Raw genomic sequence first — 16258 nt, forward strand, 5'->3', positions numbered from 1 at the left:
AAGCAGTGGTATCAACGCAGAGTACTAATAGCATCGGTCCGCGCATAGGCTAGCAAAGTGGGGAGAACATGGCAACATACTCAATACCGTATACGGCTTCTGTGGGTGGAGACCTGCGCGAAACGAACGAGTTTTCGTCCGACCCGATGTTATTCTCTCTTTGGACGGAGTATAGCGTTATTTCTTACCAAAAACTGAGACAAAAAGTCCTGAGCCATTTTTTTTATAACGCTTAATAAAGGAATTATTATTGAATAAAGTCTGGTCAATCAAGCGTACCAGGCGCACGTCGGTGAGCTGCGCGCTGTGAAATGTGAGCTGCGCGCTGTGAAATGTGCGCTGCCGCATACTACCAGGCGTGCGGCTCATCGACGTGCGCCCGGCTAAAGGTCGGCGCTGATTGGCCAGACTTCACTCAATAATAATTTCTTTATTAAGCGTTATAAAAAAATGACTCAGAACTTTTCGTCTCAATTTTTGGTAAGGAATAACGCTGTGTACTTAGTGGGCGGTCATTGCGGGTCATCCTGTATATATAAGAATTATATATAGAAAATATTAATTAACTTTGTCTCATCATTGCTTTACAAAGGTTATTGAAGGATAAATGCTCCTGCGTTCACCATAAGCGTTATTTCATTAAGATAACTATGAAATACTACGCTTTCTTCTTAACTGAAACTTTATTTTACCATCGCTTTTTACCATCTAATTTACATATTCCGTCGATCAAAGATACCGCGAATCACAATATTTCCTGTTATAAGACAAGATTCTGGCTGCAGCGAGTTGGTTTACTTTGATCAAACCACTGATACGAATCGATTTCGCGGAAACTCGGGAGCAATCCCAGACGATCAACGGCACGCTGTGAAATAAAAACTTTTGCTCGAAGCAATAACTAGATATAAACTTATGCGCGATATATTTCCCTTCTCATTAATCAGTAGAAAAAATTATTCCGTTGCGAATTTTCATGTAGATTACGATAAACCGGATCAAAATACCGATAAAATGATTAACAAGGAAATTTGGTAGAAACTAGACTAGAATACAAAAGTAAGCAAAAATATATGTAGGTGAACCGATAACACAATTCGTCTAACCGTCGAGTTGTCATCACCGAGATGGAGTTTAACTACTATTTTAAGGTCCCTGTCGACTCTGACTGTCAACTCCCTAAGGCGTGTGGTCTAAAAACGAACGAGGCCGTTGTGTCCGTCACTGTCAGTACGGGTCACCGATTAACCGCCTTTTCTATCTTCTATGTATCTATGTACTCACCGGTATAGGATGGGCAAAGTATCCGGTTGCTCAGGAAACGCTCGCGAAATCTTGGAATAAGACTTCCCGCATACAAATGTGTTTGCCGGAAATTTATAACTTCCAACAAGAAATCTCACGAGTACGATAAATCAAAGTGTACAGAAACTTATATTTACGAAGCCTTTATCGTGTGTTTAGAACATTAATCGATTAAATAATAATGTAAATAACCTAATCTAATTTAAATAATAATGGCGTTAGAATGATATTTTTAGCAAATACTACAATATAGAGATTACGTTCTTATTGTGATGCGTTATTACAGCTTTGCATTCAATCTCTATCTAAACAGACAGTTTAATGCCACTTTTTTTACGCAGGATGGGAACTGCGAGGCATACACTGTTATAAATTCTTCAACATCAGGCATTCCTGGGAAAAAGCGGCGGAATTATGCAGGAGGTAAGCCACGCACTATCGATCTTTTCATTAATTTTGCTGTCTAAAGTTTGACTTTAATAAAATAAGTCCGATATCTCCTGTAAATAAAAAAGTAAAAAGTCGTAATACAGATTGTTGTCTCAATCACTTTAAAAAATAAAAGGTTCAGAAAATTCCGTTTCTCTCGTATGACATTACGCGAGATAGGCTATCGATGATTCTGACGGTCTATTGCAGATACGGAAGCGAGCTGATGGTGGTCGAGTCGTACAGCGAGAACAACATGTCGGCAAGCATGATCGGCCGGCATTTGGATCATTACTGGCTAGGTCTCGCTTCGCTCGACGATTTACGGACCAACACACTCGAATCCGCCGCAGGAATGCTCGTCTCTCAATACGCCGGTTCGTATGCAGTTCTGTTTCATTCGACGAGCGGATTCTGCGCGATTGGATCCCGTACCTGAACGCATCCTCCAATTATTCTTTTGCCTTTCTTTTTTATCTCTCTCTCCCTCTCTCTCTCTTTCTTTCCCAAGTGCGCAACCATCTCTTTGCCATTAACGATCGACTGCTAAAAGACCTTGACCGATATTCGACGCAATGCAATGCGGTTTGCAAGTCCAACTCTCAAAGAGAATAAGGATCCTGGAGCGAGATAAATGCTTAACATTCTTAAGCATACATTAAACACATTTTTAAAGTCTATTTGATCAAAGAAATACAATTTTGTCATTTATCTCTTTTTTCTCTAAAGCTTCCTCAGTTCTATACAAACCTTTTTATTTTTAATTGCTTGAAATTAAAAACTTGAAATATTAATTACTAGAAATTATTCTATCAATGTCGAATTTTATTGAGAAAAAATCAATTTAAAATTGGTTAAAAAATTTACGGTAAAATAATATTCATCAACTATAATATATCTATAATATATTGTATTTCTTTCTAATTTTTATTTTTAAAATAATGTTTCTTAAAAACTGAGATAATTATTACATACAAAAAAAAAGAAATCAGAAATTATTTTTTTATATAAATGTAATAAATATTATTAAAAAATGTAATATAAAAAATAATAATATATACAGAGTAGGGCATTTATATTGAGACACCTAAATATCTAAAAAATAAAGCAAGATAGAAAGAAATGTTTCAGACAAAAGTTGTTCGGTTCTAAGAAGGTTATAAAATGGTGCCATTAGTTTGACCTTGAATGGAGACGCTTCGGAGATTTCAATGTCAATCTTGTTTTTTTTAATGGAAACACCCCAATTTTTTTACATAAATCGATTTTTTGCAATATTTTACATAACAAGTTATAAGGGTATGATGGCCAAAAGTTCAATAGTTTACGAGTTATTTTATACTTTATTTTATTATTTTACTTTGACATAATTTTACATAAACTATGAAATATCTCATAAAATTATTTATTTTGCAATAATGTTACCTTAATATTTTAAACTCAAAAAATGAGAAACATTAATTGGCGTAAAGAAAATATAATACAATTAATTTTAAGAAATAAATTTTATTTTATTAAATGCTCAAAATGATCAACGTCAATACACTTTTGAATACGTTTAATAAGAGATTGATGAACGTTTAACAAAGTCATCCTATCAATATCGCGACAAGCATTTTTAATACGTTCTTTCATATTTTTTGGCGTAGTTGGTCTGATCTTGATATACGATTCCTTTAAGAAACCCCTACAAAAAAAATTTAAATATGTTAAATCTGGTGAACGGTCAGGCCAATGAACCGTTTTTCCTAGTTCTATTCACCTATTATTATAATCTCTGTTTAATATTTCTCGAGCTTCACATGAAAAATGCGCTGGACAACCATTTTGCTGAAACGACATACGCATTCTTAGTTCGTAAGGTAGTTCATCAAGTAGTGTATTGGTAGTTCTTGATCTAAAAAATCTCTGTACTTTTATCCATTCAACGTCCCATCAAAAAAGTAAGATCCAATTAATGTATCACCAATAATTCCGCACCATATGTTAACATTCCATAGCCGCTGATGTTCAACTTCTTCTAACCATTTTGGATTTTCTACAGCCCAGTAATGCACGTTATGTCAACTGACTTCTCCACAATTTATGAAAGTTGATTCATCAGAAAATAAGAAAGAAAGAAAAAAATTGTTATTTCTTTCTATTTTTTGTTGCGTCCAACGACAAAACGTCATTGGATTTTGAAAATCAGTATTACTTAGCTCTTGATGTAATGAGATGTGATACGGGTGGAATTTATTATGTTTAAGTATTCGCAAAATACTTCTTCGAGATATTTCAGTATTGCGAGAAATACTACGAGAAGATATTATTGGATTCCTAGCTACTGTTGCTAATACGATAGTTTCATTATTTTCATCAGTGACAGTCTTTGATCGTTTTCTTTTTTTTTCACGAACATCTCCATTTCCTGAAAATTGTTTCACAACACGATAAAATGAATAACGTAATGGAATATTTCTCTCAGGATATCGTAATGCGTATAAATTTTGTGCTTTATAGATGTTTCTTCGAGATTCACCATAAATAAAAATCATATTAATTTTTTTTTTCCAAAGTTGATCTTTCTTTTTTAACTAAATAAATTGTTTTTGCTTAAATAGTACACAAGAAGAAAATGACTAGCATAATACTTTCGTACTACATTATTTGCTTCTTAATGAGCAACTAAATAACTTTTATGTCAATAATTTTGAAGACGCGCGTTGTATTATTATGTCAATAATTCCTTACCAAACGTACACAATAATGTTATTATTGTGTAATAATAACATTATTGTGTACGTTTGTTAAGAAATTATTGACATAATAATACAACGCGCGTCTTCAAAGTCATTGACATATTGTGTAATAAAAACAATTATTATGTAATAATAACATTATTGTGTACGTTTGGTAAGGAGTTATTGGCAATACATTTATTGAGTCGTACTACACCAGAAAATATAAAAAAACATATTATAAAAGCTTGTCGCGTAAAGTATAAAATATCTTGTAAACTATTAAACTTTCGGCCATCATACCCCTATAACTTTTTATGCAGAATATTGCAAGGAATTTATGTAAAAAATTGGGATGTTTCCATTAAAAAAAACAAGATTGACATTGAAATCTCCAAAGCGCCTCCACCCAAGATCAAACTAATGGCACCATCTTATGACCCCCTTAGAACCGAACAACTTTTGTCTGAAACATTTCTTTCTATGTTGCTTTATTTTTTTCAATATTTAGGTGTCTCAATATAAATGCCCCACCCTGTATATACAGGGTGGCCCACATAAAGTGTAACAAGCTAATAACTCTAAAAATATTTGTCAAATCAAAAAATTATTAAGGAGAAAGTTTCATGTTTTCGAGGAACCTTTCTAACTACATAAACATAAAATTGCCCCCGCTCCCTCTCTAAAGGGGGCGGAGGATAACTTTAAAATTTTAAACTGAACTCCCCATTTTTTATTGCACATTCTTATAGCTTATCTCGAGAGATTTTCAAAACATAAAATATTTTTTCATTAAGTACTTTTTGAGTTATTTTATATCTTAATCTGACATATTTTGATATAAAAAATAAAATATCTCGTAAAATATTTAATTTTCGATCATTTTAGCGTAATACTTTTATATACAGAATAATGAAACAAATCAATTAGTGCAAAAAAACAAATAATTGTTTAAAAAAATATATTGCAAATAATTACATATTGTTTCTTAAAAATAATTTTTTTTACACTAATTGATTTGTCTTATTATTCTGTATATAAAAGTATTACGCTAAAATTATCGAAAACTAAATATTTTACGAGATATTTTATTTTTTATATCAAAATATGTAAGATTAAGATATAAAATAACTCAAAAAGTACTTAATGAAAAAATACTTTATTATAGTGTTTTGATAGTGCTCTCGAAATAAGCTATAAGAATATGCAATAAAAAATGGGGGTTACATTTAAAATTTTAAAATTACCTTCCGCCTCCTTTAGAGGGGGAGCGAGGGCAATTTTATGTTTATATAGTTAGAAAGGTTCTTCGAAAACATGAAACTTTCTCTTGAGTAATTTTGTGATTTGACAAATATTTTTAGAGTTATTAGTTTGTAACTCTTTACATGGGCCACCCTGTATATATATATATATATATATAAATTTATTATTTTAGTAAAAATTTTCAAGCACATTACACAAACATATTACAAAATTAAGTGGTTGATGCAAACATATCACTCAAAATCGTTCTCGTACACAAGCGGGACTAGTATTTCTATCAAGGTCACGGAAACACGGAACTCGCGTACGCGGCACAAAGACACACTTTTCCCACAACAATGCCGAGACATCGTTGTTTTGTGTCCATTTACTATACAGACTACAACTTCCCCTTTTAGAGCATTTACACACTGTGCGCACCACTAAACTTCATTATTAATTAAGCGTTAAAAGTAGTTAGCAATGTATATACTTATTACTAACTAACATAACAAATATGAAGTAATTCGATACAATCCACAGCCAGAAATATGTATTATTTAAGACATATTTGCATTCTTAACGTTGTTACTATAATCATTCAGCTATATATATACTTATATTATACATATGTAATTTGATTACAAGAGAGAAAGAGAATAAAGTTTTTTAAAATATTTTTAATCTGATCATTAAAATATTTTCAACAACCAGATTAAAAATGATTTTTACATTAAAAAAAAATAGGTTTCTGGGCGCCGAGGCAACCAAATCCACACTCGGGTGAGTGCGTAGACGTCGCCTTGACGGACGACCGACAAACGTGGGAATTGACCACGTGCGAGTCACTTCTTCCTTTCATGTGTCGTGCCAACGCCTGTCCTTCCGGTAAGTTCTACCGTCACGTGAATCGGCGACTTAGCTTTCCGTATTTCATGCGTGAAACGAAATGATAATCCTCACCCTCCTCCCTGTAACTATGATACATCCGCAGGTTCGTTCCACTGCTCGAATGGCAAGTGCATCAACGCGGCGTTCAAGTGCGACAAGCAAGACGATTGCGGCGATTATTCCGATGAGCTGGACTGTCCGGCTAATTGCCAATATTATATGGCGAGCAGCGGCGACGTCGTGGAGAGTCCGAATTACCCGCATAAATATGCACCCCTCAGCAATTGCAAGTGGACACTCGAAGGCCCTCAAGGGCACAATATTCTTTTGCAAGTAAGTCTTTTCCGTTCAATGGATCTCTTTTAATAAAATAACATTTAATGTAGAAAAATCTTGTTTAATACAGAGAAGTTTTGCTTCTCCTCAAAATCAGAATTAAACGATAAATAAAAACAAGCTATAATTCGTGTATTCCAGTTCCAAGAATTTGAGACCGAGAAGAGCTTCGACATAGTGCAGATCCTCGTAGGCGGTAGAACCGAGGAGAAGTCCGTGAATCTTGCGACTCTTTCCGGCAAACAAGAATTGAGCAACAAACTTTTCGTCTCGGCCTCGAACTTTATGATTATCAAGTTCAGCACTGACGCTTCGGTGGAGAGGAAGGGTTTCCGCGCTTCCTGGAAAACCGAGCCGCAGACTTGCGGCGGAATTCTTAGAGCGACACCGCAAGGACAGGTGCTCACGTCTCCGGGATATCCGCAGAATTATCCTGGAGGACTCGAGTGCCTATATATTCTGCAGGCTCAGCCGGGACGCATAATGTCCGTAGAGGTAAATTGAAATCTTCTATGTATCTGCTTTATTTTAGTCGCAATTTTATATGATCGCTTGTTTAATACGGCAAATTTAAAACTTTTTTAAATGAAAAAAAAAAAAAATACGAAACATTGGCAAAACTTACGAATGCATTTGACTTTCTCGTTTCTAGATCGAAGACTTGGATCTCGAGATGAATCGAGATTACATTCTTGTCAGGGACGGAGATTCACCTATGAGCCGACCGATCGCGCGTTTCACGGGAAGATCAGAGGAAAATCCGGCGGTGATCATGTCCACCGGAAACAATTTGTATCTGTATTTTAAAACAAGTCTTGGCGATTCCAGGCGTGGTTTCAGCATTCGCTTCACGCAAGGCTGCAAGGCTACGATCATCGCGAGAAATGGCACGGTTCAATCGCCTTCCTACGGTCTCAACGATTATCCTAATAACCAGGAATGTTTGTACAGAATCAGAAATCCGGATAGAGGACCGCTGTCTCTGAAATTTCTCAGTTTCAACGTTCATAAAACTGACTATGTGCAGGTAAGATTACAATCACGTTATGTAAATAAAAAAGCTTCGTATCGCGCGAAATCGTTAACTTTCCTTTTCTCTCGCGGAATTGACAGATATACGATGGTTCCAACACGAACGGTCTGCGCTTACATTCCGGAAACGGTTTCACCTCTAACACTCGACCCAAAATCACGCTCACTGCGGAAAGCGGAGAAATGCTCGTCAGATTTGCCTCCGATGCTTTGCACAGCAGCACCGGTTGGCAAGCTGAATTTTCTGCCGGTAAATTATATTATATTTTATTTCTTGTAATTTGTCATTTTATAACAAAATCTTTTTAATATATAATTATATTATAATATTAATTACTATAATATATGTACAATAATATATATATATATATATATATATATATTGATATATATACTTTGTATATAAATTATGTTTTTTTATTAATGCATAAAGTGTGAAATAGCTGTGTGCTCGATATGACAAAAAAAGATTCTATTATAGATTGTCCGCCATTGCAACCCGGCGAAGGAGCATTAGCGTCGAGTCGAGACACAGCTTTCGGCACGATAGTTACGTTCTCTTGCCCGCTAGGACAAGAATTCGCCACAGGAAAGTCGAGAATCTCCACGGAGTGTCTCCCTGGAGGAAACTGGTCTGTTACATATATTCCCAAATGTCAGGAAGTATACTGCGGTCCCGTACCTCAAATCGACAACGGATTCTCGATTGGCTCCTCGAATGTTACTTATCGCGGACTGGCAACCTATCAATGTTACGCGGGATTCGCGTTTCCTTCCGGAAGGCCGACGGAAAAGATTTCATGCCTGGCGGACGGAAGATGGGAAAAAAAGCCATCCTGTTTAGGTACGTTAAATTATACGCAATTAGTGTGAAATAATTATGAAATTAAAACGCGAAATAATATGTAATAAAAAAAATATGCCTATCTCTTTCAGCATCTCAATGTGCTCCACTGCCGGAGGCTCCTCATTCTAACATAACTATCTTGAATGGAGGTGGCCGAAGTTACGGCACGATTGTTAGATTCGAGTGCGAACCCGGTTATGTACGAAGTGGACATCCCGTTATCCTTTGCATGAGCAACGGAACCTGGTCCGACGAAGTGCCAACGTGTTCTCGTGAGTAGTAAACCGCTGTAAAACATGCTAATAGTATTTAATTAATTTAACATTGATGTACAATTACATTGACAAAAACGGCATTTATTTTTTACAGGGGCTAAATGTCCGCTACTGCCGACGATTAAAAACGGATTTGTCGTCGATACCGGCAGAGATTACTTCTTTGGCGATGAAGCCAGGGTGCAATGTAACAGAGGCTACAAACTAACTGGAATAAATATCATACAATGCGGACCCTATCAACGATTCGATAACGTACCGACTTGCGAAGGTAGAGATTTTATAGCGTTAACAAAATTATTCATCGCATTGAGACGAATATGTTTATAGACATAAACGAGTGCGCGTCAAGCCAATGCGATCTGGCATCCACGGAGTGCATAAACAATCCAGGTGCATTTACTTGCAAATGTAAGCCGGGATTCGCACCGACTATGGAGTGTCGACCTATCGGCGATCTCGGGCTAATCAACGGTGGCATTCCCGACGAGTCGATCACGGTTTCTAGCTCGGAAAATGGATACACAAAAACCGTAAGATGCTAAGTTTTCAAATCAATCCTCTTTTCTCTCTTTTTCTGTGTGATATACTTATATGTATCTCTCTAAAGGGAATTCGTTTAAACAACGGCGACGGCTGGTGCGGCAACAACATCGAGCCGGGCACGAATTGGGTGATAATCGACATGAAAGCACCGGCCATCATTCGCGGCTTTCGCACACAGGTTGTAGCCAGATTGGACAGCAACATCGCGTACACGTCAGCCGTGCGGATTCAGTATACGAACGATCTGACGGACATCTTCAAGGATTACACTAATCCGGACGGCACACCGGTGGAGTTTAGGATTTTAGAGGCGACACTCTCCGTTTTGAACCTGCCGGTGCCAATTGAGACGCGCTACATAAAATTCAAGATACAGGATTACATCGGCGCGCCGTGCATGAAGTTAGAGATAATGGGCTGCACGAGGCTAGAATGCGCCGATATCAACGAGTGCGCGATCAGGAACGGCGGCTGTCATCAGAAGTGCATCAACAACCCCGGCGGCTACTCCTGCATGTGTAACACTGGTTTTGAATTATACAAGGGCAACGGCACGGCTGGATTCAATTTGGCGAAATCGGAGACCGGGGAGAGGGACGGTGATTTCTATCAGAGAAACAAAACGTGCGTGCCGGTGATGTGTCCTCTATTAACGTCGCCGGAAAATGGAAAATTACTCTCGACCAAGGTAAAATATTAAGTGATACGAAAGTCGATTGTTTAAATAAAAATTAATTGTCAGGAAAATAATTGTTACAAAATGCATAGATGTCTATACTAAACTAAATTGCTAACTTGTCACAATTACAATAGCATGGCTTGCATCTGATAGAGTCTCCGGTGTATGAGAGAAAACGGCCGCTGCCGCCACAATTTTCTTATCATGAACATCATATGACGCATATACTAATCCTTTATTATTTTTTAAATCGACTAGCATATTGTATATGTTGCCAATGTATTTTTTTATTAGAAACTTTCTGAATAATATTATCCATACAAGCACTGCATTTAACTATTTTGAATAGTTTTTGACTACTTGACCGACACATACCAACACTGTACGTAAGACTCATACAAATGACACGTTTCACATACATAGGACCGCCGCCATTTTCTCTCATACAACCGGAAACCTCATGCAAATCCGAAGCCTTAGTTAACAATTTAGTTTTTGTCTCTTGACAGAATTCCGAAGTCATTTGAGAATTCATTTGTTTTGCAGAAGCAGCATCACTTTGGCGATCTCGTCAGATTTCAGTGCAATTTTGGTTACGTATTATCAGGACCTTCGGCTCTAATTTGTACTTCTTCCGGTGCCTGGAACGGAACTATTCCCGAGTGTCAATGTAAGTAATTTTACAGCATATCTAAAAATTGCTATATATAAATTTCTACTGTATCTGTTATCTGACGATACGTAAAATTTTTATTACATATATATAAAATTTATAAATTTCTATAATAATTTAAGCATACTCTTTGATTTGTTTCAGATGCAAAATGCGTGTCATTACCGGACGATAAAAATGATGGTCTCTCCGTGATCCGAAACGACGAAGCCAGCGTACTGGTACCTTTTAAGCAGAACGTCACTCTCAAGTGCGGCAGTAACGGCCGTTACTTGCGCAACACCGCGACTTCCGCTTTTCGGCAGTGCATTTACGATCCTAAGCCTGGTTTACCTGATTACTGGCTGTCCGGTTTGCAGCCGGCTTGTCCTCGCGTGGACTGCGGCAAACCTCTTCCCACGCCTGGCGCCGAATACGGTCAGTATCTCGATTCCAAATACCAGTCGTCCTTCTTTTTCGGCTGTCAGGACACCTTCAAGTTGGCCGGTCAGACCAATCGTAATGACAACGTCGTGCGTTGCCAGGCGAACGGCGTCTGGGACTTTGGAAATCTACGATGTGAGGGTCCGGTCTGCGAAGATCCCGGTAGACCAAGCGACGGCTATCAGGTAGCGCGAAGCTACGAGCAAGGCTCGGAAGTGCAGTTCGGCTGCGGTAGATCCGGCTACATTCTCATTAATCCACGACCGATCGTCTGCATCCGCGAACCCGAATGCAAGGTCGTCAAACCGCTCGGCCTCACTTCCGGACGAATCCCGGATTTGGCGATAAACGCTACTTCCGAGCGACCCAACTACGAAGCCAGGAACGTTCGATTAAATTCTGTAACCGGCTGGTGCGGCAAGCAGGAAGCTTTTACATACGTCAGCGTCGATCTCGGCCGTGTCTACCGAGTGAAAGCAATTTTAGTGAAAGGTGTCATCACCAATGACATTGTCGGCAGACCTACGGAAATTCGATTCTTCTATAAGCAGTCGGAAAGTGAGAACTACGTTGTCTATTTCCCAAACTTCAATCTGACAATGCGCGATCCAGGAAATTACGGCGAACTGGCGATGATCACTCTGCCAAAATACGTGCAGGCTCGTTTCGTTATTCTCGGTATCGTCAGCTACATGGATAACGCGTGTCTAAAGTTTGAACTAATGGGATGCGAGGAACCGATGGTGGAGCCGTTGTTGGGTTATGATTACGGATTCTCGCCGTGCGTGGACAACGAGCCGCCGGTATTCCAGAACTGCCCGCAACAACCCATAGTCGTGCAGAAAGGGGACGACGGCGAATTGCTTCCGGTGAATTTCACAATTCCAACGGCTATCGACAACAGTGGAAGCATCGCCCGATTGGAAGTAAAGCCGCAGAGCTTCAAAACACCTATTCGGATCTTCGAGGATACGGTCGTGAAATATGTCGCCTTCGATTATGACGGCAATGTTGCCATCTGCGAAATTAACATTACAGTGCCCGGTTAGTAATGCTATTGTTAGTTTTTACAATATTTATATATTAATTAAAATATATTAATATTAATATAAATCAAAATATTAATATTAATATTAATACAAATCAAAATATTAATTTAAAGTATTAACATTATTATTAATTAAAATATTAATATTAGTATTAATTTAAAAAAAATATATTAATGTGAAATATTAAAAAATATGAAAAGTATTAATATATATTAATTTAAATTTAAAATTTTAATATCAATCTTTGTATATCGCAGATATAACTCCGCCGAAACTAAGCTGTCCCCAGAGTTACGTTATCGAACTGGTCGATCGACAAGAAAGTTACTCCATCAATTTTAACGAAACACGAAGACGTATCAATGCCACGGACGTATCCGGTCCCGTGAAGATCACTTTTGTTCCAGAACGTGCAATGATTCGAGTCGGAAGTTTTGAAAACGTCACAGTATATGCAACGGACTCGAGCGGCAACCGAGCGACTTGCCATTTCCAAGTTTCGGTCCAAGCAACGCCTTGTGTCGATTGGGAATTGAAACCGCCGGCTAACGGCGGTCTAAAATGTGTTCCTGGAGATAAGGGATTGCAATGTATAGCAACCTGCAAGGCCGGATACAGATTCACGGATGGTGTACCAGTAAAGACATTCGGATGCGACGTTAACAAACGGTGGACGCCCTCGTCGGTGGTTCCCGACTGCGTTTCTGAAAGTCAGTCTTTATCTTTGCTTTAAGCTTTTTTTAAACTGCATTTTCAAACAATATAATTAATTAAATGTTTGTATCCATAGACACGCAACAAGCTGATTATCATGTAATCGCCTCGCTAACTTATCGTGCAAATGGCGCTGTTTCTCGATCTTGCTTGTCGATGTATCAGGATCTCATGGCTCAATATTATACAGATATCAATAATGTTTTGACTGAACGTTGTTCCGGTCTCAGTGTGAACATGAACGTGTCTTTCATCAAATCCATGCCTTCCTTAATCGAAGAAAATGTTCTTAAGGTGAAGAATAAATTGTATGAAATCTTGATCATTACTAATATAGAGATAACTATAATAATGCGACAGTAATATGATGAGAAATGATAAGTAATACATTTCGAAAAATTTTAGATGGACTTTGTCTTAGTAATTGTACCGGCAGTACGTCAAACACAATTATACGAACATTGCGGAGCCACATTGAGTCTGATTTTCGATTTATCGGTCCCGTATGCGAGTGCAGTTATCGAGTCTTTATTAAACGTTTCGGCGATCGGCAATCAATGTCCGCCTCTTCGTGCTCTCAAATCATCCAGTAGCAAAGGTTTCACGTGCAGCGTCGGTGAAGTATTGAACATGGATACCAACGATGTTCCTCGATGTCGTAAGTAAACGTACTATACAGAGTGTCCGATAATTTTTAACACACCCGAAGTGTAAAGGTAGATTGGCTCAAATTGAGAAGGAAAGTCCTGTACCATTTTGCAATTTTCGTAATAATTAGTGACAAATTAATTTAAAAAGATTTGCGCGAGTATAAACCCGCAGCAGGAAAAGATAAGCCAAAAGTAGGCGCGCGACAAAGTTTTGGGAGGAGCGCTCTATAAATAACAGTTACGTACGAGCGATACATAACGATGGATTCTCGCGTCCTAGCAACAACATATCAATGCCGCCTATATCAGGCGATCCTTTCTCACCGCGTGGTAATACTCACGCGAATAGATCGATCTTTTTTAATTATTTCTCAATAATTATTACGAAAATCGCAAAATAGTACTGGACTTTTCTTTTCAGTTTATCCCAATCTGTCTTCACACTTCGAGTGTGTCAAAAATTATCGGACACCCTGTATAATTTTCTATTTCCTACTTTAAATATTTAAAAAAAAAAATTGTTTATTACATTTTTAGTGCACTGTCCGGCCGGAACTTTCGCTGGTGAGAAGCAAAAGCAGTGCACAGCCTGTCCGAAGGGTTTCTATCAGAACAGCGACCGTCAGGGTTCTTGCTTGCGCTGTCCATTCGGTACTTACACGAAGGAGGAAGGCTCGAAGGGCATAGACGATTGTATACCGGTCTGTGGTTACGGCACGTATTCGCCTACCGGTCTGGTGCCTTGTCTGGAGTGTCCCAGAAACAGTTACACCGGTGAACCGCCGATAGGCGGCTACAAGGATTGCCAAACCTGTCCGGCCGGCACGTTTACGTATCAACCGGCCGCGTCTGGTCGCGATCGTTGTCGTGCCAAGTGTTCCCCGGGCATGTACTCGGACATGGGACTAGCCCCGTGCGCCCAGTGCCCTAAAAACTTCTTCCAGCCTCAGCATGGCGCGACCACCTGCGTCGAGTGTCCCACAAACATGTATACAAACGGATCCGGCTCGGTGGGTCGCGAGGAATGTAAGCCCGTCCAATGCGCTGATAATGTATGCCAGCACGGCGGTCTTTGCGTGCCGATGGGACACGGCGTACACTGTTATTGTCCGGCTGGCTTCTCCGGTAGACGTTGCGAGATCGACATAGACGAGTGCGCGTCTCAGCCATGTTACAACGGTGCTACTTGCATCGATCTGCCACAAGGCTACAGGTGCCAATGCGCTAACGGCTATTCCGGTATCAATTGTCAAGAGGAAAAGTCGGATTGTACCAACGATACGTGTCCGGAGAGGGCTATGTGCAAAGACGAGCCTGGATTTAACAATTACACTTGCCTTTGTCGGTCTGGATACACCGGAGTTGATTGCGACATCACTGTAAGCATCTCTTCACGCTTTTTTTGCAAAAAAGATTCAATGAAAATTCATATTTTTTATTTGTAAAATATATTTAATTTAATTCTTTGTTTCACATTTTCGCAGATAAATCCGTGCACAGCAAGCGGAAATCCTTGCAACAATGGTGCGACGTGTGTGGCACTACAACAGGGCCGCTACAAGTGCGACTGCTTGCCAGGATGGGAAGGTCAGAGCTGTGAGATCAACACCGACGATTGTGCCGAGCGACCTTGCCTGCTCGACGCCAACTGTACTGATTTGATCGCCGATTTCGCTTGCGATTGCCCGTCCGGATTTACCGGGAAACGCTGCCACGAAAAAATCGATCTGTGCTCAGGCAATCCTTGTTTAAATGGGATCTGCGTGGATAAGCTCTTTAGCCACGAATGCATCTGCCATACGGGGTGGACCGGCGCAGCTTGCGAGACCAACATCAACGAGTGCGCGTCGAGACCGTGCAGGAATAACGGCCAGTGCATTGACCAAATTGGCGATTATACCTGCACCTGCGAGCCTGGTTATACCGGCAAGCAATGCCAGCATACGGTCGATGATTGCGCATCCGATCCTTGCCAGAACGGTGCTACGTGCTTGGATCAATTGGAGGGATTTGTTTGCAAATGCAGACCCGGTTACGTCGGGTTGCAGTGCGAGGCGGAGATCGATGAGTGCCTCAGCGATCCCTGCAGTCCGGTCGGTACCGATCGTTGCGTGGATCTCGACAATACCTTTGTTTGTCATTGCCGCGAAGGCTACACCGGCGCATCGTGCGAGATCGACATTGATGACTGCGAGTCCGATCCGTGCCTGAACAATGCAATGTGCGTAGACGAGGTTGGCGCTTTCAAGTGCGTGTGTCCGGAGGGATGGATCGGGACTCACTGTCAGATAGACGTCGGCATGTGCCAAAATCGACCGTGCCAGAACGATGCCGCATGCGTGGACTTGTTTATGGATTACTTTTGCGTGTAAGTATATATAAATCTTTAAAAACGTTTTTTTTAACCGACAAAATTATTGGATAAAATTATATTATATATTATA

General features: G+C 39.3%; 1 protein-coding gene across 3 annotated transcripts in view; it reads left to right on the top strand.

Moving 5' to 3' along the window:
• The window catches only part of Uif (sushi, von Willebrand factor type A, EGF and pentraxin domain-containing protein uif), a 46513-nt gene that overhangs the window by 19124 nt on the left and 11131 nt on the right, over positions 1 to 16258 (top strand). For all 3 annotated transcript variants that reach the window (XM_070306853.1, XM_070306856.1, XM_070306854.1), the window contains exons 4-22: positions 1647 to 1728; positions 1945 to 2111; positions 6447 to 6587; positions 6694 to 6923; positions 7068 to 7421; positions 7579 to 7953; positions 8040 to 8208; positions 8440 to 8802; positions 8895 to 9077; positions 9175 to 9351; positions 9411 to 9613; positions 9691 to 10314; positions 10852 to 10975; positions 11123 to 12445; positions 12708 to 13160; positions 13241 to 13458; positions 13570 to 13822; positions 14352 to 15193; positions 15299 to 16182. In XM_070306853.1, coding sequence (XP_070162954.1) covers positions 1647 to 1728; positions 1945 to 2111; positions 6447 to 6587; positions 6694 to 6923; positions 7068 to 7421; positions 7579 to 7953; positions 8040 to 8208; positions 8440 to 8802; positions 8895 to 9077; positions 9175 to 9351; positions 9411 to 9613; positions 9691 to 10314; positions 10852 to 10975; positions 11123 to 12445; positions 12708 to 13160; positions 13241 to 13458; positions 13570 to 13822; positions 14352 to 15193; positions 15299 to 16182 — 7165 coding nt within the window. The remainder of the gene's footprint in view (positions 1 to 1646; positions 1729 to 1944; positions 2112 to 6446; positions 6588 to 6693; positions 6924 to 7067; positions 7422 to 7578; positions 7954 to 8039; positions 8209 to 8439; positions 8803 to 8894; positions 9078 to 9174; positions 9352 to 9410; positions 9614 to 9690; positions 10315 to 10851; positions 10976 to 11122; positions 12446 to 12707; positions 13161 to 13240; positions 13459 to 13569; positions 13823 to 14351; positions 15194 to 15298; positions 16183 to 16258) is intronic.

Source organism: Polyergus mexicanus, unplaced genomic scaffold (genome assembly GCF_030449975.1).
Source record: "Polyergus mexicanus isolate NDT 795.1 unplaced genomic scaffold, iyPolMexi1.0 SCAF_14, whole genome shotgun sequence".
NCBI classification, from domain to species: Eukaryota; Metazoa; Arthropoda; class Insecta; order Hymenoptera; family Formicidae; genus Polyergus; species Polyergus mexicanus.